This window comes from Passer domesticus, chromosome 5 (genome assembly GCF_036417665.1).
Source record: "Passer domesticus isolate bPasDom1 chromosome 5, bPasDom1.hap1, whole genome shotgun sequence".
NCBI lineage: Eukaryota > Metazoa > Chordata > Aves > Passeriformes > Passeridae > Passer > Passer domesticus.
This window is the reverse complement of record NC_087478.1, coordinates 27,972,665-27,997,104: the sequence shown is the minus strand read 5'-3', so window position 1 is coordinate 27,997,104 and position 24,440 is coordinate 27,972,665. Positions and strand designations below refer to the sequence as shown.

General features: G+C 39.5%; 1 protein-coding gene and 1 long non-coding RNA gene across 8 annotated transcripts in view; one reads left to right on the top strand and one right to left on the bottom strand.

The window, feature by feature from the left end:
• The window catches only part of ADAMTS20 (ADAM metallopeptidase with thrombospondin type 1 motif 20), a 90,072-nt gene extending 76,669 nt beyond the window's left edge, over positions 1 to 13,403 (top strand). For 2 of the 5 annotated variants that reach the window (XM_064422476.1, XM_064422475.1), the window contains exons 31-39: positions 2,052 to 2,222; positions 2,892 to 3,092; positions 3,226 to 3,355; positions 3,510 to 3,604; positions 3,703 to 3,797; positions 4,206 to 4,339; positions 4,907 to 4,998; positions 7,695 to 7,799; positions 8,430 to 13,403. In XM_064422476.1, coding sequence (XP_064278546.1) covers positions 2,052 to 2,222; positions 2,892 to 3,092; positions 3,226 to 3,355; positions 3,510 to 3,604; positions 3,703 to 3,797; positions 4,206 to 4,339; positions 4,907 to 4,998; positions 7,695 to 7,799; positions 8,430 to 8,519 — 1,113 coding nt within the window. In that variant the 3' untranslated portion in view covers positions 8,520 to 13,403. Of the gene's footprint in view, positions 1 to 2,051; positions 2,223 to 2,891; positions 3,093 to 3,225; positions 3,356 to 3,509; positions 3,605 to 3,702; positions 3,798 to 4,205; positions 4,340 to 4,906; positions 4,999 to 7,694; positions 7,800 to 8,429 lie in introns of those variants that run through there. The other 3 variants (XR_010363653.1, XR_010363654.1, XR_010363655.1) reach the window with 3 other exon arrangements.
• Positions 13,404 to 17,852: 4,449 nt separating this feature from the next.
• On the bottom strand, positions 17,853 to 23,972 carry LOC135301301 (uncharacterized). Of its 3 annotated transcripts, none has more exons than XR_010363046.1 (3): positions 23,720 to 23,971; positions 21,497 to 21,698; positions 17,853 to 17,990 (listed from the first exon to the last, which is right to left on the bottom strand). It is a non-coding gene; the product is annotated as an uncharacterized LOC135301301 (long non-coding RNA). The 3 variants fall into 3 exon arrangements; XR_010363045.1 differs by lacking the exon at positions 17,853 to 17,990 and adding an exon at positions 19,235 to 19,315 and having other exon boundaries at positions 21,475 to 21,698; positions 23,720 to 23,972; XR_010363044.1 differs by lacking the exon at positions 17,853 to 17,990 and adding an exon at positions 19,235 to 19,315.
• Between the last annotated feature and the right edge of the window lie 468 nt (positions 23,973 to 24,440).

Below are 24,440 nucleotides of genomic sequence, written 5' to 3'. Positions count from 1 at the left end.
TCTCTACTTCTCTACATAGTGCACAAGGTGTTTATTAAATCCTTATTAAGAAATATCTTTTTAAAAAGAAGCTTTTTAAGAACAGAAATTCAGAATAAATGTCATGTGGAAGTAAAGACCATGGAGGTAAAATCTTTGGACAACAGTGTTTATAAGAAGTTCTGTATGGAAGATTTAAAACATCTTAAAAACATGAAGCATCTTTTCTCGTGAATGAAAAGATAAGAAGCAAAATAAATCTCATTATACTCCTACCAAAGAGGAAGCAAGATAAGAAAATACAACTCAATATTCTCTTACCAAATATGCTTTTTCGTATTTAAGAAAATCTACAGATACTTTCAGGACAGAGCTGTCATTTCTAAACGTGTAATTACTATTTTCTACATGCTAAAAATTTAATAAGTTTTGTTATTTTTGCAAACATGCAAACATATAAGGATGGGGAAGAGACAATAAAGAAAAATTATGTATAACACCTGAAATGCTGTGCAGAAGAGCCTTTTTCTAGCATTAAACAAAAAAACATTTGGTGCATTTGTGTCATATTATTATTCTGACATGCTAAATTTTCCAGGGCATACCCCCTTGAATATGAAGACTCTAAATTCTCAGGGACACAATGCTATAGAAGTGACAGCTGTTAATATGTAAAACATTGGCTGGTGCTCTGCAAAACCTAGATTATATTAATGCAGTTCAGACATATATATTCCTTTGTTAAGCTATATTGAGGGAAAGCTGACAAATTTTTTTTCAAGTGTTCTATTCTCATGTGTAGCTGTCAAAATCAGGAATAAGTGGAAGTGGTTCAGAATGCACTTTTAGCACAAATAAACACTTTCAAAGAATGAGAGTGAATTTTCCTTTGCCAGCAAACACTTATGCATTCCAGCTAGGTGTTTGGAGTTCTCCATTACAAACACACTCTTGTTCAGTACATTCTCCAGCTATTTCATAACTTCTTCTGCATGTGTATTGCTGTTTTCTTGAAATTTCTGTGTTCTGTTTCCCTCTCTCATCACATTCATACACAGCCCTATATATGTGATGTTAATAGTTCAAGTGCTTGTCCATCTGCATGCCACTCCCAGTTCAGGATGTCCTCCACCAAACTTGTAATGTTTTGCCCAGCTTCTTAGCTCTGGGTGCTTGTGTGTCATTTCCTCGCCTCACCAGTCACAGCAGAGCAGAAATATGTCCAGATCTATTTGGCAGTTTGCAGTCAGTAGACTGGGTGAAGCGTTTTTATCCTTGGGAGAAGAATGCCTACAAAGCTAAGATATAAAGCATCATGAAAAGAATTCTTCTGCCTGTCCACATTACCTTGTGACTGGATTATTCTCTGTGTGCCTAATATCCTGATCTCTTCCATGCCATTAAAAGTTAGCCTAGCTCAGGTACCCATACCTGGGGATGTGCTGTTGATATACATTACTAAGCCTGTACCTCCAGTTTTCTGGATTCTGGTGGGAGCAAGGTTCTTATTCTGTCCTGGCAGATCTGTGATGGCTCACCATTCCACCAGAATGCCACAGGGAGAGGTCTGAGGACATTCAGGGTAAAGGCACAGCCTCAACAACTACTGCTGCTCAAAGCTGGCCCTGGCGCTGGCACTGGCTTGATTACTAGGCAACTTTCTCTTTCTCTCCCTCTCCCCCTTGTTCTGTTTTCAAGATCAACTTGGTTTTTTTTCAGGACCAACTTACTTCTTTCATATTTCACTGAAATCCTTTTCTGTCTCTTTTCTTATGGAAGGGTTTTTGCACTCAACTTCTCATCTTGGCTTGACATTTTAATTTTCTCCTCTGTCTCACCCAACAGTTACTGTGTCATCATTATTCTATGCAGGTTTTGGGGGTTTTTTTCAGCTGATTAGAAATACTTTGAAAACAAAGTAAAATACTGTGATTCAGTGAATAATTTAGTCTGATATTGATAGTAGATGTCAAAAAGCATTGCTGTCTGGGTTTTACTGGTGTGTGCCAATCAGTAGGTAACTTCATTCTGTAAGTGTCTAGTTAAACTGTGATTAATTTTCTCACTTTTAGTGCTCAGCGTCACCTAGAAGAAAGGAGATATACAGGAAAGTAAAATGTGTGAATGAAAACCAGCTCCAAGTCGATGAAAGCTTCTGTGATCCTGCCACAAAGCCTCCATCATCCAAAACCTGCAGGGTATCTCCCTCTAAATATGTTGTGTTCACAGGAGAACTGTCACAGGTACACTAATTGTACTGCTCACACATCTGTTGTATATATTTACATTTAAGAATGTTATATTGCTGTAAAATTTAGGTTACATGCGTGGAGAAAAAAAGAAGTATATTTGCCTTTGAACATGTCCACATTTCTCCACACTGACCTTCAAAATCAGCCATGGCTTATTGTAGAGGATGTTATGAGTCCTCCCTTAACCACCCAGGACCTGTGATCACTAACTAGAAGAGAGCTGCCTCTACCACAGGATTCCTTTGCTGGTTCCCAGGAAACTCTTTTGCAAGCTGACCTCACTGAAGTAACCAAAAAGCTTTTCCTTGATTTCCGTGAAGTGTTTGTTTCCCTTGCACATCTGCACTGCCTGTGTGTGCTTGTCTGTGCATGTGTCACAGCTGAGAGCGAATGACTGTCTGTGCATGTATCACAACTGAGAGGGAACGGCTCTGGAACCTCTGAGAAAAGGGCACCATGGGGCTTTGTGGCTCCTTGCACATGGAACAATTGCAGACATTCACTTCTGCGCTCTGGTGTTCCAGCCCAGGGTGGCACACCTCCAGTGCCAGGCTTTTGCCAAAGCAATGCTCAGAGCTGGCTTACCTGTAATGCAGTTCTTCAGGAATGTCACAGAAACGTTCTCAGAAATGATGTCTGTGCTTGGGGATTTTATTTCAGTGCTCAGAAAGCTGTGGGTTTGGTCACCAGCAGAGGATCCCGTACTGTGTTGGAATGCACTCTGTCCAAAGCCGGCACATGCGCGGCCTTCGGGCTGTGGCGTACCGAGGATGCCCGGTCGAGCCATCCCCCTACATTTACAGATGCAATGTCAAAGGGTGTTCACAAGCAGCTACATGGACAGTGGGGAAGTGGACCAAAGTGAGTACAGACGTGCAAGCTCATTTTTATAGCTGCCTCTAGCATGAATAAATGCCAAGAATAAGTTGCTGACATAATGGTGTTAATTATTTGCTTCCTTCTAAACTAAGTCTTAATGATTATCTATGTCTAGTGCTCAGCATCTTGTGGAGTGGGGATAAAGCAGAGAACAGTAGAGTGTATGACTGAAAATGGCTTATCTAGTGACTTGTGCCTGCCAGGTTTAAAACCAGATGCCAGAAAGATCTGCCACGAGAAAGAATGTAAGTGATAGCTATGATTTTATGCAGTTAATGTTTTCCCAGGTTACTTATATTAAAGCTATAAATATATTTGGAGTGCAATTATGGAATATTAAGTCTTAAAAGTAAGCTCTGTTCCTGAAATATTAATATGATTTAATCATTCATTTTGAAGGTGAAATTCTTACCACCTGCAAAGATATGCAGATTAAAAAAGGGATGAGAAGGGATGGTGAATACCTACTTAACGTTAAGGGAAGAATAATAAAGGTACTGTTAATATTTATAAGTTTTTATGAATACATATTTTTATGAAATAACACTTTTCCAATAAAGATTTTGCTAAAGGGTTGCATTTTCTCTCCCAGATTTATTGCTCAGGCATGCACTTAGAAAATCCCAAAGAATATTTGACATTGGTAAAAGGTGAAGCAGAAAACTTTTCTGAAATATATGGATACAGGTACAGAAGTGGTTTTGTAATTTTATGAAGTACACTTATTTCTTCCAAAATAAAAGAATAAAATAATAATTACTTTTTGTCAGAAATATGACTAGGATTTTTTTCCCCTTGATTTTCTGTTTTAAATATCCAGGCATGCAAGCACACATACAGAAATGTGGATACTTCCAGCCTGAAATTATGTTAGTTGTACTAAATTATTATAATATTTTTCTGTCTTGAGTTCAGTAGAAATGGCTTTGATCCACATTGGTGTTTCAGTTGAGCCAAGGTTAAGAGCTGAGCTTGTTGTTCTGTAAAGGTTGTTTAATATTTTTATGTGGCATAATGCAGTACTCTTATTTTTCATTATGATATTATGTTAAGGAAAAATCTTGAAAGGAAAACGAAATATTTTCTATTCTTTAGGTTGCAGAATCCATATGAATGTCCTTTCAATGGAAGCAGAAGGCAAGACTGTGCCTGTCGAAATGATTACCTTGCAGCTGGCTTCACAGTTTTTAGCAAAATAAGATTTGATGTAGCTTCTATGCAAATTAAAAGTAAGCATTTGTTATTTTTAGCCAATTTGAGCATTCTATTGAAATTAGACATGGTCACAATTACCCAATTACTATTTTGATCCACTTACAGATTGAACTGTGCCATCTTTGGTCAAACAAAATTCTTATTTAATTTAAGAATTCAATGTCAAAAAAAAAAAAAAAGAAAGAACATCACTACTTATCTTGTTAATTTGTCCCAAGTGGTCAAGTGGCATGAATCTCACAGATTCATATTTTATATGTGAACTACCTTCATTTTCTAAGGTTCCTATTATTTCATTTTATTTTAGTCCACAGCATTTTTTTCTTGTGAAAGTCTTTGTTTCTATGCTCTGTTTAGTCCCTTCTCAGACCTTGGCAGACACTAAATAAATGGACAGGGAATCTTGCAATGCTTTAAGCCACTGCCTAAGCTGACAAGTTGGCCCAGCTCACTTGGTGCAGTGTCCCATACAAAAAACCTCACCCAATGCAAACAATAAAACACCCATGGTCACACTTTTCACTGTTTCCCTCTCAACTTCAAATGCAGCAGTTATTGTTGAGTAATTTTCTGTTTTCTAGCCACAGATTTTCTTTTTGCTCAGACTATACTTGGGAGAGCAGTACCATTTGCTACAGCTGGAGACTGCTACAGTGCAGCCAGATGTCCACAGGTATTTATGATTTCTTACTCCCTTGAAATGTTTATGTAAGAGGGGGAAAAAAATATGTGTAACTTGTTTAGGTTCTAAACCAATCTCCCATTCTGTGAGGTCACTGTACAGCATCAATAAGGTTTTTTTTTCTTACTCCTTTCTCTCCTGTTCCACCATCCCCCCTCACAGTTTCTCCCTCAAATTGTTTAGTACACCCTTTCCCTGTCAGCTCCAAGTATGTGTCTCCAGCTTTCTGTGTGTTTCATGTACTGCTCTGCCTCCCTCTGGGTTTGATGTATCCTTTGTTTCCTCTAATGTTTTCTAATTCTTTGTTCTCCTCTAGTGACTGTTCTATAATCCTGCATAATTTTCCTTATCTTTTCTCTGTTTCGCTTGTGATGCTTCATGTCTTTGAAGACTACCAGAGGAAATCAATCTTTTTAGCAGTTTACTTTAAAATTTCTGCATGCATTGTTGTGTCTACGTTAGTGTTCTAGTTGTATTAGGTGGTGCTTTTCAGATTAATCTCTATATTGTCCCAGTTTGCTGTTTGCTTGCTGTTTCACATCACAGAGAAGTTTTGAAAGATTTGAAAAACTTGAACAGCATCCCTTTTGGATGAAGCTAAAGCCAGCCATAAGCTTTGGAGGAAGGATCTTAATATACTCTAATGCTATTGAGGATTCAGTCCATGGGACTAGGGGAGAGTTTATTTAGTCCAAAATAAACCCCTGATTGGTGCACTGTCTAGAGACTTGGGCTCTCTGGGCCAATTTTTACTTTGCACATCTGCATTGTCCTTCTTGATGACGCAGACATAGCCCTAGTCTGACCTTTGCAGCCCCCTGGCAGAAACAGGATTCCTTAGAAAACACTTCAGCTTATTTTACTGTATTAGACAATTTAGGATGAGGTCAACTGTCCTCTGGAATTGAATTTCTTTTCACTGGTTATAAAGGAAATAAGACCAACTGGCTCAAACTTGTTTGGAAATGAATCCCTTCATCCATCTCTCCTGGTTGCCTAAACTTAAGACCAGCTGTGTGGGTGGACACAGCCAAGGGCAGCTAGAGGCAATTTATGTGCAATTTAGGTACAAATAAAGTGCCTAGGTTTTAGCAGACTTAAAGCCCTGGCAAGAAAACAGTTGAAGTTCATTACAGTATTGGATGCCTTCAACCTGCAAGTCCTTTGGGTGCAGTATGATACAAATCTGTTTGCTGTGTGTAGCTTCTGTTGGGAGGTCATTCTGCTTACATGGCTTGGCACTGACACATTTATTTCCATCTATAAGTTCTAACTGAAGCTGACACTTTAGATGCAGTCAAAAGGCTTCCATTCCTGTACTTTTAGTCCTTGAAATCTGTTCCTGGCTTTGTATATGCTGCATGATACACCAGGCAGCTAGTGAGCTGTCATAGTAATTGTAATAGCATTTCTCATTTATTTTTGCCAAATGATGTCACTGTGAAAGAAGTTACTCTGGGACTGTTAATTATGGAAATCAGTCCACATCATTTGTATGAATTTCCTCCTTCATTGAATAGATGTCTTCCACTTTGTGGGGACTTTACGAACAACCTACCCTATCCATATGAGTTTTTATTAGCTCACCCCGAGCTACTTGAGTGCTATAAACACAGCGTAGAAGTACTCTCAAAATGAGTCTGCCACACTGAGCAGTATAACTGAATTTTTGCAACACAATTTAAGTGAATCATCATAATAAAAGCTATATATATATTTATATATGTATGACATTATCAAGCAATGGAACACAGAAGCTACCATTTGCAATAAAAAATTACTAGGTCTGAATACAGAAATCCAGGCTTTAATTGAATAATGCACAGGTGTGCAGTTTTCTGATTGTACTGCTGCCTGAACTAATCATTAGGCTCTTTGTGAATGCAGTACTTCTTTGTAGCATATTGCACTTTGCTGTGAATGCAATTTAATAATTTTCTGTAACCCAGTTTGTTTACCAAGGTACTGCAATTTGTTACTTTTAATATATTTCCTATTCTTATAGCAACTGACTGAAGCTAGTTTTCAGAGTCTGTATTTGTGTAGGCTGTGTTCTAAATGTTTTAGCTTCTCTATCTGTTGTGAATAGTTTGCATTGCAAAACATTAAATTTAAAAATATTTATTTTAGCATCCACTTATGTTCTTGTTCAGTTTTGATATTTGTTATACTGAAAAAACAATGGAACATGATAAGATTATGATGCTTAGACAGTGTGCAAACATTCGAAAATTAGATGTCCAAGTGATTTGTCTTTACAGGCAGCAGGATGTTTTTATCAAGTTATTTTCAAAAAAAACCAGGAACTTAAAAAAAAATTATCATTCAAGAAAACTAGCTTCATTCTTGCCTTTTGAAATGCTCTACTTTTTGTAAATTAAAATTCTATTTGTAGAAGGGCAAAAATAATTTCAGTTGTTTGATGTTAGTTTTGTCTTCATACTCAGATGCTGCAGATCAGCTGATGCACAGCTGGTGCTTATTGTAGAATAGTTTGGTTTGGTGCTGGGAATGTCCATAGAAAGGGTGTAATGCAGCATAACCAGCCCATATTTTGTACACACCTTTGAGTACTTCATGTTTAGACATATCCCAAGCGATATGTGCAAATATGCCAATGTAAAGTCTTTTAGTGTTTTGAACCCTGTTTATCAGCTCTGTGGGGTTTTAATTTTTTTTTTTCCTAGGGTCAGTTCAGCATTAACTTGGCTGGTACAGGTCTGAGATTATCCAGTACAGTGAGGTGGATTGCTCAGGGCAACTATGCGACTGCTGACATACACAAATCCCACGTGAGTCAATGCTGCTTTCCTTTACCTGCTCTTACAGCTTGCACAAGAGGTACAAGTGTTGACTGTAGTGAATGCTACAGTGATTTTTGTGAATCAGAAATAGCATTCAAGATTTAAGTTTTCTTCAACAATGTTTAATCACACTATCCAGTACCTAATTCAGATCAGCATTCCCTACCTACCCTTCTGTTAACTGATTTTAAGACATTATTGTATTTATTTGGTTTATTAGAGGCTTTAAAGCTGCTTCTAAAAAATACCCAAACACAGCACCCAACCCTCTACATTTTGTTCAACATCATCCCACTACAGATGATCCTTTTTGTTTCTTACTCCCATCTTTATTAGCATGGGAAACCATACTTGTTAAACCTGAACAGTAAGTGTGCATGGTTTAAGGCAATATTGGATGGCAAGCCGGGGAATGGTGTAGAGCCTGGGAACAAGGTGTGGAGTGGTAGGGATACAGGATCTCTGTTTCTGTTTTGCTAATGCTGCTGTCTCTTGATTTAGTGTTTCCAGGTATGATTTGTCAAAAGGTCTGTTGTGTGCAAACCTCAAGAAGCCTTTTGTGCAACTGTGATTTCAATGGCTTTTCTTGATTGACTCTTCTCTTTGTCTAATTCCCAGGATGGTACTAAAATATATGGAAGATGTGGAGGATTTTGTGGAAAATGTGTTCCTAATACAATTATTGGTCTCCAACTTCAAATACAGTGAGAACTCTGATGTACTAAGAGCATCAAAGCAGGGACATTCATCACTTAGGTTCAAATTGTAGGTGCTTTGTATATGTATATTGTAATTTTTTCATGTCTGTAGTGCTCATCACTGTAACATTCACTAATAAGAATTCCTTTTTTCTTCAGGATTTACTCAAGGTTGAGTATTATCTGTTTGTGGGCTAGCAAGTGCATAAATCACAATCAGAAACCTTCAGGTTTTACAGAAGTATTTGTTCAAAGTACAGAATGTACTAACAAGTAAATTGCACTGGGATTACTTCCATGGGTAACACTCTAAATTTTACCATAATTGTAATTCTTTACCTGTAACTTACCAGTATAATTCTTTATGCAGTATTCAGTAAAATTTATCCTCTACTGATCTCCTTTGATAAATTGTGCTAAAATATAGACAGGAAAGCTTTACTGCAATATAAAGAGACAGGTAATTTCAATACTTCCAATTTTGTGCAAACTTGTAGGGATCGTCTGTCAATAACTTACAGCTGAAAAGTACATAGCCACAATGCTTGAGATAGTTGCATAGATCTGTGTGTTTCTCTGTCAGTGAAAGCATTTTCCCCTATCCCTTTCATTATATTTTTGTGGTGCTCAAATCCTAGCAGAAATGCTGAGAAGTGTGGTTTAACCTCTGTAGTCTCTGTAGCACACGTTCAACATCAGGTCTTAGGTTTGCTGTGGTTACAGGAAAAGAAAATATGGAAACAAATTGCTTCAAAACCTGATTTTAAATTGGTGCCTCTCATCCAAGTATACTGTGAAAGCCGTGCATTCTGTTTACCATGGGATCTTGTGTATAATTGCACAAATATGTAGTTGGTTAAACACTGTCCATATCCACCTTACTCCTTTACCCTGGCCAATGGCACATTAGTAACTGCATCCTTCAAAGTCTGATTCAGCATCATTTTCAATAACCTTAGTAAAAAATCTGGACAGAGGCAGCACCCACTGTGGTTTTGGTGTCCATCTTTGACTCAGTTTGATTTTTCAATGTCTGTAAATACAGTTCTAACATCTGCTCTTAAAAGAAGAGTTACAAGGTTTAAAAAATGATCTAGCTCTTTGATTTGTTGGTTTGTATTACTTTACAATCCAGAACTGTAGAAATATATGCATATACAGATAATGTGCTTTAGGGCCAACTCTCAGGTACTCAGAATAAAATTTTCTACCTGCATAATAATATATATTATTTTACCAGATAATTCTAATCTACCAGATGATTATACATGCTATTTCTGACCATATGCATTCTGTAAACCAAATATTTATTTTGCATGCCAGTATAATTGGTAAATCAAGTGGCAGCTATATCACATTTTTACCCACAAAATGTTAGCCATGAATTAGCAATATTTATTAATTAAAAACGACACTGTACCACAGAAGTGTATGCAGCTTCTTTTAAGATAACACATGTAGGTAATTATTTTGTGATCTCTGCATCAGAAATGTATTTTTGCACTATGTGCCTTATAATAGTTGTAAACATTAATAAGACTATAAAACATTATTTTCCTAGAAGTGTTTACATTTGCAATTAAGATCTTGTAATTTAAAAAATATTTATATAATAAATATGCTTGTGTGAAAGGTACCAGGTTACTTTTGTTTGGGTTCTTTTTGTATCGTACTCCAAGTAAAAAATGTTGCAAAAACATTTCAGCTTCTTTAAGCTGAAATAAGATAATTTACAGAATAATTACATTCTTAATGCTTCCCTACAGTGGTATACATTGACATGTACTGGAATAACTGGAGGCTGTAGTTACAGGAATAATTTATATAGAAGCAAATCCTGGTTCAGAGGGAAGAACTCCATGTCTGTCAGCTCTTTCCATTTATCCTCCCACAGTTAGCTATATTTTTGGGAGGGGTTGCCCTGCAAATTGTTAACTGAAATAATGTAGATATCTGAAATTATTTTCCTCTGTTTGTGCTAACTCCAGCTTTTATAGCATGGTCCCTTGCCTGCTGCTTTGGCAGAAGGGCAACTGCAGTTTGCCTCTATCCCCAAGAGGACTTTTTTCTTTTCAGCTCATTTAAAGGCTACAAAGCATTCGCCTCTGCTGCCACAAAGTGTCTTTTAATGCAGTATTCAACACATCATGTTTCTCTTGGATAATAAAATGTATTTTTGAGTAAAAATGTGTTTTCTGTACTTATAGCATAGACTTATAGCATACTTGTAGCATAATGTGGTCCAACTTCTGCATAGAACAACACTATATTATATTGTAAATTTTTGCATATTTTCTTTCTTATACCGTTGATTTAGAGTTTCAGCCAACTGTAGGTAAAAAGTAATCCTTATGTTCTGACACTTTGTGACTTCCCTGTGTAAGTTGTTTGGTTTTTTTTTGAGGAAGAAGGGCTCAATCACTCATCCCATTTTCAAGTTTCTAACTTTTTGTCCCGAGGGCAATTGGGCAATTTAAGAAAAACACAAGCCTAATGATTAGCTCTGAAGAAACTGGAGATTTGATGATGCTGACATGTTAGGAGGCCATGCAAACAAAAAAGAGGATCATGGGTTGTACTTGCAGTAAGATTTTTTCATATGCTTTAATGGAAATTGCTCTGAATTTCCATCCCACCAGGCAGCCAAGATGCTTGCCAGAGTGGCAGGGTGCCCCATGACAGAGCTGTGAACTCCACCTCCTGGGTCTGCATGTGCTGAGGTGCCCGTGGCTGGTCACAGTCACACAGCTCTCCTGCTTGGTTTCATGCTTAGGAAATGAAATGCATAACTGCCCTATCACTGTTCCATAGAGAAAAAAAAACGAATGCTAAATGGTAATAGCTAAAGAGGATTGTAACAATGCTTTGTTAGATGGCTTCTAGGATCTTTTCAATCCCATCAATGGCAGCATTACATATTAGGTGACAGAACTGCACTTGGCTCTGTGTGTGCACCTAACTTACCTGTTAAGTTAAATGCACATGTTTAATGCCCATCTGAATATTAAGTGCCAAAAAGGGACTAGATATGAAAAACCTTGTTTCTCACATTTCTCTAACAAAATGTCACTTGATGTGTGACAGTACCTGTGACTTCTCTTGATGAATTCATCCTCTAGATGTCTTCTGCTCGTATTTCCCCAAAGGTTATATGTGGGAGGTAGCAGAGGAGATGGAAACTTTGGCTCTGGGTACACTTCTCTGTCCTAGCAGAATCCATCCTGGTCTGTTGTGCCACTCTCCCTCTGCAGAGAAGCAGGATGTGCCCAGGTGTGACCTGCAACATGGGTGATGTACAATCAGCCAATCTTACATTCCTGGGCAGAGCTGTGACTGAGTGATTTCAGCACATGTATGTGTCTGGGCAGGATTCTGGTGGACAGTCATGGGTTTTCTTATCTAACTGAAAGCCTGTAATATCCAAGACGTACTTGACAAGATGAAGGAAAGGTTTGAGGTTTTCTTCTACTTGTGTAAATTGGAATATATTCAGTGCAACTTCTGTTTTGTTGGCTATTTGAAATGAAAATTCCATGTAGCAGAGAAGGGGGTTTGTGTCTTTGCATTTTTATTGCAGTAAAACATGAGATTCTTGGGAAATTCAGAATATGAATAAAATACTACTGTCTTGCAAGTGCTTTCTATATCTTGCAAAGCTTTAAATAAGATTAGGAAGGAGTATGTGGGGTTATTTTCACCGTTTCCATAAAGAAACAAATAGATATGTGAAAATTGATGTTCTGTGGCTATCAAAACTGAACTTGAATTGTAAGTGGATCAGAAATATGTTGTAGTATTTTAACTTTAATTTAAAAGATATAAGGGAAAACTATTTACAAAAATAACTTTGAAGGAAGATAACTGAATATTTAAATAAGGAACATCAAAATGATCATCATAAATAAACATCACAACTGAGATTTCAAAGTAATCCATGTTGGCAGTTAATCCATGTTGACAGTAAATCCATGTTGGCCTTATTTATAAATTGAAACAATTTCCTAATGCATACAAAAGAAGCCTGTCATTTTTCAAGAATTAATTTTCATTATATGATAGACTTCCATGTTTTTACTTTTGTTGAAATTGAAGCATGAAATACTGAAGGCTGCACTTAAATGCCTTAAACAGTTACATAGTGTCTTGATGCAGAAAAAGTATGAGTGGGGGTCACCATGGCAGAACTTATATGAAATAATGTCCTTTAAAGGCTGGAAAGTGTCAGCTCTGGGGAAATATTTATATCCTATAGACCTGCTTATGGTCTCTCTTGTATGGCCTGTTTTGCTCTCCTATGACCAAAATTTCCTGAGCATTTATGATTTTTTAGGATGGTCTCACTAATCATAATCTAATCATTAAACATGGAGGGAGGCCCCTCTCTCTCTCTGGTGTGCTTTGAAAATAAACTTTATAGATCACAGAAAAAAATACTGCTTTTAAAGGGCATTCGTGTTTCACAGTACTGGCTTTCCTTGAGACAGAGCAGAGCTGTGATCGTAGGGGTAAACTACCTGCATTTTGTTCAAACAGAAATATGAGCTATCTGATTTGGAGTTGGATCTGACATTTAATATTGCCATCCACAGAAGATGGTTTGCTTTTGCACAGTTAAGTTTATTTTGCAGTACTGTAGGTTGAGAGGCTTTTCTGGGCTTTGTTTATCCTGGCTTTAAAGAAGCAATCTGTGCTCTGTTTCTGATAAATTTCCCCTTGTGTTCAGTTATGATAGATATTCCTTTGAGTTGATTGTATAAAAATACTGTAGCAGCAGAGCAGAGCAAAGATCTAACTGTATTTATGTCTATATTCTGCCTTTAAACATGAACAGCTGTGCATGCATTCATCTGTCTCATGTCTGACTCTGTGCTGCCATCCAGAACCTTTTCCTTTTCAATAAACAAATGTTTCCCTCTTTAATCTGTGTGTGTGTTTTATCTCTGTTCCTGCAACAAAACTTTCTTGTCCACATATGTTTTTCAAATTTTATTTGCATAATTAAACAAAGCATGCAACATGGAGAATCTGAGCTGTAAATTGTAGCAAATGACTCTCTCTAAAGAGCTGAAATAAACCAAGATTTTTCTGTCTTGCTCATCATTACTATTTTGTTTTGGAAAGCAGAACCCCTCATTTATGAATACTGAAAGGCTTTTTTTGAAATAACTGTATGGGCTTATTTTGCAGTCTGGTTTACAGAAACAAGGAACATTCAAGGAGAGCTCATGAATTTTCTATTTGCAGAAGACTAGAGTGATTCATAGCAGCAGCAGCATATATTTACACCTTGTAGGATGAAATCCTGTTTTGCACTTCAGCTGTCTCTGGCAGTCATTTATTGACCATGGTAATGACATTCATGGTCGGTTCATCATTGTCCATGAGCTTTTTCATTTACTTTTGGAAGATGGAATAATTACAAATGTGGTTGCACAGAACACAAATTGAAATTTGTGCTTGTAAAACCAGAGAGCAGAAAGTTTCATTTTAGTGTTTTGTATTTAAAACATCCTACAGAAAAGCTTGTTGTAAAAACATTTATTATACACCTCAGAACAGCAGCCCTGCTAACATTTGTATTCCTGGAAGCTCTGCAGATCAGACAGGGCTAAGAAGGCTGCCTGCTACCAGTAGCCCCTTTAATCAGGTTTTACAAGACGTTTAAGAATACTTTTGCCCTTCAATTATTTTTGTCATGTTTTCTGTCTTGTGTTTATTACTACCTTTGCCAGAAAAGTGTCTCCAGTTCCTTAGCTAAATTTCCACTTCTAACTCCTGAGAAAGAAGGGAAAAGAAGTAAATTCATAGCTGCTAGCTCAAGGGAAACCACACAACCCGTGTGCTGACATAAAAGCAGGACCAGAAAGTGCACAGCAAGGAATGACATTATTTTGCTTCTAGAAGCCACTCTTCCATGGCAGGATTAGAGAGTTGTTGCTGCTTTTTCTTTTGTGGACAAGTGAATTTTGGTATTATGCTGCCAAATATTTACTGAGAGATTATTTTGAGACAGGTCTCTGGAGAATGCAGATAGGCAGGCATAAAAAGGGAGATGCTCTTTGGGCTGGAAGCTTAGCTTTCTGCAATGTGTTTGTCTGACCAGCTGTCGACAGCATTGCCTCATATGAAATTCAATGTTCAGAGTATTTCCCAAGCAGCAGAGGACATGAAGAGTGGAGCACAGTTTCCAGCAGTAACTTACACCCTGCTTAAGCAGAGGGAGAGAGCGAACTTTAATAAGGAAATGTGCTTCTGGCTACCTGAAAAGCTTACCTAGCCCCTGTGCAAGCAAGCTCCTCACCATTGTTACCAGTGTTGTATTTTTATTGCCATATTAAATTATATATAAGCTGTCAGAGCTATGAAATTTTAATTTAAAAAATGTATCTACAGGCAATTTTGCACGGCTCGGAGACTTTTTCTCTCTGTTTTGTATGGTATGCTGCAAACATTATTTCATACCTCTTGAGTGCTTGACTTTTCTAACCAAAAAACAACTCTTCTGGATACATTAGTTCTTTCAAAAATTTTCTTTCTGCTTTACTCACTGAAAAAAGTGAGGTCTCTTATTTAATGATGCTGCCTTAGAAACACACATTCAGCCAGCCAGGTATTTTAATATTTAAATATTTTTACCCACACCCACATTCACATTCTTGATCAAGCCAGTGGCATCTTCCATATCAAAAGGCATAAACCAACACAATCATGAGCACCACTGTGGCAAAGTTGTTTAGTTTTCTTAGTAACATTGTACATTACAAAAAATGTATGTGAATTGGCATGACCATTCTTCAGTACAAGAAAAGACTTCTGGGTCTGATTCCACAAGTCACCATAGCAGGCCACACTTCTAGCCCTTCACTGAACCCCAATAATACCCATGTAAGTCTGCAGTGGTGCACAGATCTTCTGTGAGGATCCAGTTCCCCATGCTTGAAACCTCAGGCTTTAGGTTTTTTTTTGGATGTTTGCTCCTGGCCATATACCTTCTTCTAGCATTTTGTTCAGGACAAAGCATGTGGTTATTTTTCAGAATTGTTATTTTTCAAAATGTGCTGTTGCTGAGAGAAATACAGGATAAATGTTGTAACACAGTTACTCATGTGGTATTTTTTTCATTAGGAGTTGCTATTTGAAACTTCTGTCTTACTTGAAAAGTTGCCAGTTAAATTCCCATGGCTACACAAGAATCACTTGCTCTGAAAGCAAAAATTTCGTGCAAATCTGAGGGCCTATTTTGCTTTAAAGATTTAGCTTCATACTGTGCTGCTACTTCACACTGCCTTTACCATACGAGCCAAATCTAAATGATGTGATCAGTGCTATGCCAAGTATGTGCTAAATATATCAGAACAATAATATGAGGACATTAAAATGACCTCTTGGCATGCAGAAGACAGGTTGTCATCCCTATATAGTTTCAACTAGCAGATGATAGTCTCAAATCTAGATCTTCTGCCTAAAAAAAGCATGATCCCATTTGCTGAACTACAGAGTATGTCCACGGATCTCCCTTGCATGTATAAAATCCTGCTTGTTCATCTGGAAAGCTCATTGACCCTGTCCTTTCTCCAGTGATAATGTGCTGTTCCTTTGTCATCATGAGGGCTTGGCAGTGAGGTGGGAGGCACGGAGCTGCTGGCTTCCAGCCTGGGCTACAGCAGTCAGCACAGAGCTCATGCCTCCTCACCAGCAAGGGGCACTGTGGTAGCTGGTTCCCCAGAATCTGTCTCCTAGTTCTTCCTGCAGGGGCTGCCAAGGAGCCCGGCTGTCCTGTGTGCAGCTCCAAGGCTGGGCACTGGGGTGTTTGCTGCCTCCTGCTCAGGACAGACCTCATTCTGCCCCGCTGAAGGCCAGGAGCCAGCAGCCTTTCAGCTCGTTGGAAAGCGAAAGGCACATCAAACATGAAAGATGCCTTCTTCAAATCTCGAGCTGGGTGGTTTAGGATCCTTGACTACTGGTAATATTTATTACATGTAACAAATTTTACAAGTAATTTTACTGTAATAACAAGATGCTCCATCTGACATCACTGGTCTATTTCATAAACCCAGAGGCTTTGGGACAGGGGGGGCTGTAAAACACTGAGCAGTGAAAGACATGAGGTAATATGCTGTTAAAATCTGGGAAAAGATCTGATATTTCCCATCCAGCTCTCTGCATTTAGAACCTGTATTTAGAATCAAAGGTGCTTCTTAACAAGAAAATATTACTCAGTACAGACAAGAAATATTGAAAAGGTCTTGCCAGGCATCAACTCAACTCTTGCTTTCATGGATGGCCTCATCTAAGGCTAAGTTTTGCTAAGTAGTAATACAACACAGCACACACAGTTCATCTCCATATGTCTATAGGCATAAATCCCCACTCCAAGGCAGGGTCCCTGCTCACTTCAGGGAGCCTCTGGCACATGCTGCTCCAAAATGTGCCCACACACAGTCCAGAGAAGAGTAGAGGCCAAAATAGCACCAAGAAATGTGTCAATAATTTAATGCCAGAGCCAGCAAGACAGAGGTCACCTCGTGTCCCAGCTCTTTTTCTTTTGCTGGCCCAGGAGCAGCCCTGAGGCTGACAGCAAAGAGATTCTTCTTGTTCCTCTCCCAGACAGCTTACTCTCTTCACCTTGGCCCCAGAGCATCATTCCTAGACACATTTGCTGCAAAAGGTGGGGTAAATGCAGTGCAGAAACTCTTGCTAATATATTTCCAATGCATGGTGTTGTGCTGGGTCAATATCAGCCTTCCCTCTTCTCATAAACAGCAATGCTAAATTGGAACACTAAACTTCCCTGGGTGCATTTTGAAAGAGGAGGATGCTCACTTGATGAAAGCATCTCAAATTTTTAAGAAGTTGCAGAAGAGTCTGTAATTCTGGCAGATTGTAGGAGGGGGGGAATTAATGGTTTTGAATAACACAAAGTGGCACCAGATCCTCTACTTTTATTTCAAGGGAAGTTTTATTAATAGTTGGGAAATAAGATCTGACTCCAGATTTCTCTCTCACAGACCTCTCAGATACGATGTGCTTGGCTGTCACAGCAGCAGCAGGCTGTGAGGTGGTTTCCATGGGCAGAGCTGGCACAGAGGGATTGCCATAATGAGCCCACACAGGCTTGGCACTTCTCCTAGAAACACACAGTATGGTGTGTTTGTTCACTACAAATGTGTTTTGCTATGCTGGGTGCTGTTCAGTGGCCCTAGAAAGAGAGAGGTTTGTGTTTTGGTGGCCAAGCACAAGAAGAAAAGTGCTGCCACACTGAAGGGTGTCTGGAGCAGCACACTTACCCAGACAGCCCTTTACTGCTGAGCAGCTCTCTTGCACTGCCTCAGCATAGAAACCTGGGACAGAAGTTCACAAATTGGGATTGGGAAACATCTGGTTCACATTTACCCAGAAAAGTCTGCATCAGACACCAACTGCTTGGACCAATGGAGAGAGGGAGCATATTTCTTACTCCTCTTCAGACTAGGCACAGTTTCTGAAATTGAAGTAATAAATTAGGGCTTAAGGAAACCATTTGAAATCAGATGGCTGAAACAGAGACATTCTCTGAGAAGACATAGCTGTATCCATTAGCAATCTGATTTCTCTTCCCCCTTTATTGTGCCAACTTTTATAAGAATCTGCATACTCCCTTTGAGAGAATTATTTGACCTGCAAATTGGAAAGTTTGCTCAGCAGTACAATAAAGCTGCAGGAGCCCTAAAGCGTACTTGAAGTGATCTGAAATTTTGCAGTATGGTGTGCTTATATTACACCAGTGTAATATTAGAACAGTCACTTTCTCACCATTTTCTTCAGCACAAAATGAACCCCAAAACTGAAATCAGGAGCAAGCCAGATGTTACCCTAATGTCCCACAAGATGGTGACAAAACAATTCTAATAACATATCATTTTGATTTGTGCTCTGTACAGTCTTAGGGACTCCAAATATTTTTCTACCATGCAGTTGCATTGAAGTCTGCTTATATAATATACTTTGGGCATATTTTAGTGGGTTGCTCATTTGGCAGATGTTCATTCTTTTTAAGTACTTTGTTGATTGTATTTCAAATTAACTTCAGGACTACATAACAAGTTAACAAGTTTCAGTCCTTCCACATTAGGAATTACAAGGTCCCTAGATGCTGGAGAGGGAAAATTACTTTTATTGCTTCTGATCCATCCCTTTGCCAGACTGCTTCCTTTCCCTCCCCCTGCCCACCCCCCCCCCCCCCATGATTCTTTTAGTGTGAGGTCTTTAGGTCCATAAATTTCTTATTTTCTGAATTAAGCATAGAAAAGTGGCATGGTACATTAGGCATAATAAGAAAGGTAACCACTGAAGAGCAGTGCTCTCCAGAGACAAGACCAGAAACAAATATGATGGGAAAGTGAGGTTGTAGAAGAAGTGAGATGCTAGGGAGAGCTGGTGACAGCTGGTGACAGCTCCCTTACACTTAGTCCCAAAATATTTTATTAGACTTTCTTTTTGTATTTAACTACAGTCAGTTTGGGATAGTTTCTTCTTTGACAACCAAGCAGAGGAACCTGAATGGGGCCTGAACTGTAGAATTTGCCTCTTGGAAGTTGTGTCCTCAGACTGGGTACTAGAGATGGAGAAAGTATTCCACATTATAAACTGCTGGTCTTTGAAGGGTGAAAGTATTGCCCATTATTAGAAACAGTTGTTTCTCAGGGTCCTATTATTTTAGAAACGATAAAAATTACATTCTCAAGGTACAGTGTAAATACCAGCTCTTTATTTTGTCAAGGTGGGAGCTGAGTTTAACAAACTGAATGGCTCCAGCCCTTCTGGTACCTGAAAAAGGTTATAAAGAAAATACATTCCTAGCTGTACCTGTGAGTTTCTATCAGTAGGTGACAAGATCAAATTAATCCTTTGCTGAGACTTACAGAGGCATTTCAGTGACTTGAAAGACACATGACCAGATTTCAATTCATCTAATTCTCAGTGATTTAAGTATGAACTTGGTCTCTAAATTTATTCCATTTCTGGCCAGAAGTACCACTTTAAAATTATTTATGCATTCAGGAGTCAAAGCTTTTGTGATAAAACAGGGTGTGCAGAGATGCTCAGCTCGTTCCAAACAAGCTTGTTTGACTATCAGACACGATGCACCCACGTGAGCCCATGCAGGAAAACCATCCCTGCTGAGGCGTGTACTTAGACTGCCTCCAAAATCTCACCTCCCACCCTCTGCACTGCAAAGGCATTTGCTGTGAATTCCTTTCCTGTGGATTTTGGCCACAACCAACACAGGCTGATTGTGATATGCTCATGATTTTTAACACTGCATATGAGTTGCAGTCAGATTTTTTTGTAGCAGTATGCAATTCCTAGACTGGGGGATGGAATGCAGCCAGTTGGAAAAGCACATTTGACGGCAGTGTAAGTGGCAGCGAGTGCAGTGGTTTGAACCTGGGGACAGCCCTGTCCTCAGCAGCAGTAGCTTAGTAGGACTTGGCCGGACTTATCATTTTCCCACTTTAAATCTAAGGGTTATTCTCTCCCCATCTCCCTCCCTCCCTCCCTCTCCCTGCATGTCTGTATCCCTTTGTTCAAATGCCAATAGTCTCCATCCCATACCCACTCCATGGCAAGTTCCCACGCAGGTGCATCCCCATGTTGTATGTTCCACACCTCTGCTGTTGTTTGATGCTGCATTTGGAACCTGATGGTGGAGGAAACCTTGCCCTCCCCTGCTGGCACAACCATGCTGTATGAGCTCCTGCTGTCCACACCCACTCCTAGCATGTTTTTGCATATGAGTAAAGATGATCACAAGCATAACCATGCTTGTCTGGAAGTGGGCTATTCACACTTGTGTAATTTTCATATAAGAAGTTAGATGCCTAAACCCATGTTCACCACATAAATAAACATGCCCTATTTTTAAGCATCTGCCATTCTCATGGTCTTTACAAACATTATTTAAATGTGCAGTCTTTTGCATCCTGCTGGGAAAGTTTTGGCTTGTGTTTCCAGAGGCCTGTAAGAAAGCCCTTAATGTGTGCCATTATTTTAAAGGCATAAATACAGTGATCCAAAAGCAGGATTCTAGGCTTGCCATCAATCCTGGGCAAAACATCAGAGTTACTGATGAAAAGTTCTCTTTGCAACTCAGTGCTATCAACCATGTCACTTCATCTGGCTTTATGGAAAACAGTTCATCAGGCTCACACAGAATCATTTTTCAAGCTTTTTTAACACAGCTTTTTTAACACATTTTTAGCAAAATGAGATTGGTTAATAAAGTTTTTAAGATTATAAAGTTATTTAGACTCCTTTAGGGCATTTAACACAATCATTGTGGGATTTTTCATTAGCAGAAGCAAGGAAAATGCAACTGTAGAAGAGAAAACACCTACAGATGACTCTTTTTTAAAATCAGGCCCCACAGGGATTACTTCATGGCCCAATACAAGAATGAGGGGGGAAAGTAATTAAGATGTGAATGAAAATTGCCACACAAAATGCAGAGCCCCATCACTTTGTTCCTAATTGGCTTTCCAGCTAGAAGGCCAAGCAGATCAGGTTGCTTAGAATCCAATTGGAAATTTGAGTTTTGAATATCTTCAGCAATGGAGATTTCACAGTCTCTGGGAACCCTCTTCCACTGTTTGACAACCTCATACTGAAGAAAAAATTATCTTGATATCTAATTGGAATTTGCTGTATTGCAATTTATGTCTGCTGCTTTACACACTTCGAAATAGAATATGGTTTCTTCTTCTCTATGACTCCATTAAATTTTTGCAGACAGGAATAAGGTCCCTCCAAGGACATCTCTTCTCTGGACCAAACACGCCCTGCTGGTCACCATCCAATGAATCAATTTCCACATATCCTGCACTTGCCCATGTCTCACCAGTTTGGCTCCAAGGATACTGTAGAAAGCCTTGCTTTAGTTAAAGAAAACAGCGTGTGCTGCTCTCCCCTGTCTGATTCCCAGTCACCTCAGTACAGAGGACTACCCACCAGGCTGTTCATCACTCACTCCACTCTGCCTGTCCCAGATATTTCCTTTGGTTTATGTTCTTTGGAATGTCTTCCAGAAGGAGCAGATCCATAACCTTCCAGTATTTAAAAGGCAGCTACAAAGAGGATGGAGTCTCTCTTCCCCAGGAGCCACATAGGGAGACAAGGGACACCAGGTACAAGTGGCACTGAGATGTTTCATCTTGGTATACAGAAAAAAATTATTTCAGTGAAAGCAATCATTTATTAGAATAATATCTCCAGGGCGTGGTAGAATCCCCTGTCATTAGAGAACTTCAATATATGATTGGTCTGGGTGCTACTACTATCTATAATCTCCCTTTCCCTAGGATTCTGATTTACAGGCATTAAGATGGGCTGATGCAGCAGGAGTGAAAGTGGTTCGTGTCATTCCACTTTCTGTCAGAGCCTGGGGAAAAGAGCAGCCTTCTCCTCAGGCTGCAGGCTGGATGTGAAACTCAGTCCTCCACAGCATCCCAGTAGCAGGACAGGGACTTGGGCAGGGGAAGGGGATGTAAGGAGGCAGAGAAGGGACAAGATGTGACCCCTCTAACTGCCCTGGCAAGGTCTGGCAGTGCTCTGCTGACAGAGTCCTTCAGCATGGCAGAGGGCTGGCATGGTGTGGCAATGCCATTCTCTCCATGTCTTCAAAAATGAGCTCTGTCATCACTGCTGCTGCCTCCCTTGCCTCTCAACTAAAGGAAAAGGGATTCTTTCTGAATTTCTGGAGCAAGATGTTCTCTGAAAGCTGCTTTTTTCTGATCCCACCCTGAAAACACATAATGTTGAGCATTTCAGAACATGAGTGGAGAAAAGCTCAGTGTTGGATTAAAGCCACTTTTGGCAGAAGATAAAAGACAGTCTCTCTCTCCCTCTCCCTCTCTCTCTCATGCACACACACAGACAAACAGGAAGAAAAGCTCTCAGGGGCACAATCAATTACAGTTCATATCTTTTCTGTGCTGTCAGAGACAGTCTCTGGCACAGGCCCTGCTGGAGTGCAAACCCAAAAGGGATTTCAAAAACAAATCCTCAGCTGATGTATACCTTGTATACCAGTACAGCCCAAAGCAATTTGTGGAACAGGAGGAAGACGATTAATACATGATGATGCATAAGCACAAGGAATATTTTTCTCTTAACTGAATTTCCTCTGGCCTCTGTAGTGAACTGACTCAAACAAAGGCTTTGCTGTTTCATGCTGCTCATGAAAAGTTTAAGATTTTTTAAAATTTGACTCAGTCCCAACGAGGACAGGCATATCTTTATACATAGCTGTACACATAAACACAGACACAAATAGGAAATTCTAAAAATAATTAACTTAGAAAATTAAACATCTGATCTGAAATGCAGACCTGCTGCCAGTGTATGAGCTTGTCCATTCTGCTGCTGCTGCTGGAAGTGGTTGTAAAACTAGCCAGAGTATGGATTGCAAACTCACAGAGATATCCCTTGGGAAGGTATCGAGAAAATGTCACCAGACCTTCCTCGACAGAAATGGCAACACTCATTTTATCAACCACAACTGGGAAGCACAACTCCAGTGCAAATATTTGCAACCAACCCAGACTTGAATATTTGTTCTCTTATCAGGGGATCAGCACTAGGTTATCATGACAGCCCTGTAAATCCTGGCTAATGTGGCTGACATGAACTATAGGAGCTTTGCTACAGACATGTAGGAAAATGCCTATACAAAGTTGTAAGACCTTTATACCACAGACCCCAAATCACCATGCAGCAGCTTGTGAAGGTGTTTGTAAAGGAAGATTTGGGCCCCCGTGGCTGCAGGGTGCCATCCTCTGAAGCTAAATTCAGTGGGGGGCTCTGCATGGGGTTGTATATGCTTGAGCAGACCAGGAGAGCACTAAAATGCTGCTCATTACTCCTTTGCTCTCCCTCTGAGGCTTTCCCAACATTTCAGGCTGTAGCCAGCAGGTAGTTCAGGGTTGTGTGATATTGCTGTCTATCTTCAGCAATCTCCCTCTCCCTTCCCACCCACCCTTTCTCAAGCCTGATGCAAATATGTTGCTTATTCATTTTGATGCTTCTTTCAGTTTATCTTACACCCTTCTGAAATATTAATTTCTGGCCTCACAGAAGATTTTATTTTTTTTTTTGTGAACCAAGCACAGAAGTTCTGTGTGTGACTGCAGAAATTAAAAACCCATCTGATGGGACAACAGGGACAAATCTTACCCAAGGGGGCCTAGGGAGAGGCTTTGTTTTTTAGGATTCCAGGAGGCCTTGGCCAGGATGGTATAATTGCAGTAATAAATCACCACCCCAGCTTAAAGCTGCAACAAAGACAAATTGCAAGTGTAAATTAGAAATCTAAATCCTGCTCAACAGCAGGAGATGAGCAATGTTTTGAGCCACATGTCTGATTACAGCAATGGAATGTTCTAGCATTGCTTGTTGCTAAGCTTAACCTTCAGTGCACTTGATGCCTCAGTGTCAACAAAGGGCTACGAGCCTGGGCAGCTGGCATGGGCACAGCAGCCCAAGGATATTGGTCCAGGGAATGGAGTGAGGATCTGAGCTTATGGTTCCAAGCTAGGGCTGGAGGTTTCTCTGGTTATAGAAGGCAGGGCTGCTAGAGCAAGTAACAGCCTGGTTTCTGATGCTCTGACCTTTCTAAGGGCTGTGGAGTTGTGCCTGAGCAACCGCTTCAACCCAAGACATGAAATGCTTGGTGGATCCCTTCACCTGCTTCAGCTCTGCTCTGCAGAGCAGGACTCACTTACCAAGACCCAGTCAGGAAGCCAAGGCTCTGTCTCTGGCTACATGCCTCTCTTCCAAGGAAGAGATTGCAAAACTTTATTCATTCAAATTTTCACTAATTGTTACTGATGGTTAATGGACACATGTTTCAAATGCTGCGGGGTGTGGCATCTTTTGCATTGCTTTTCATGTGATT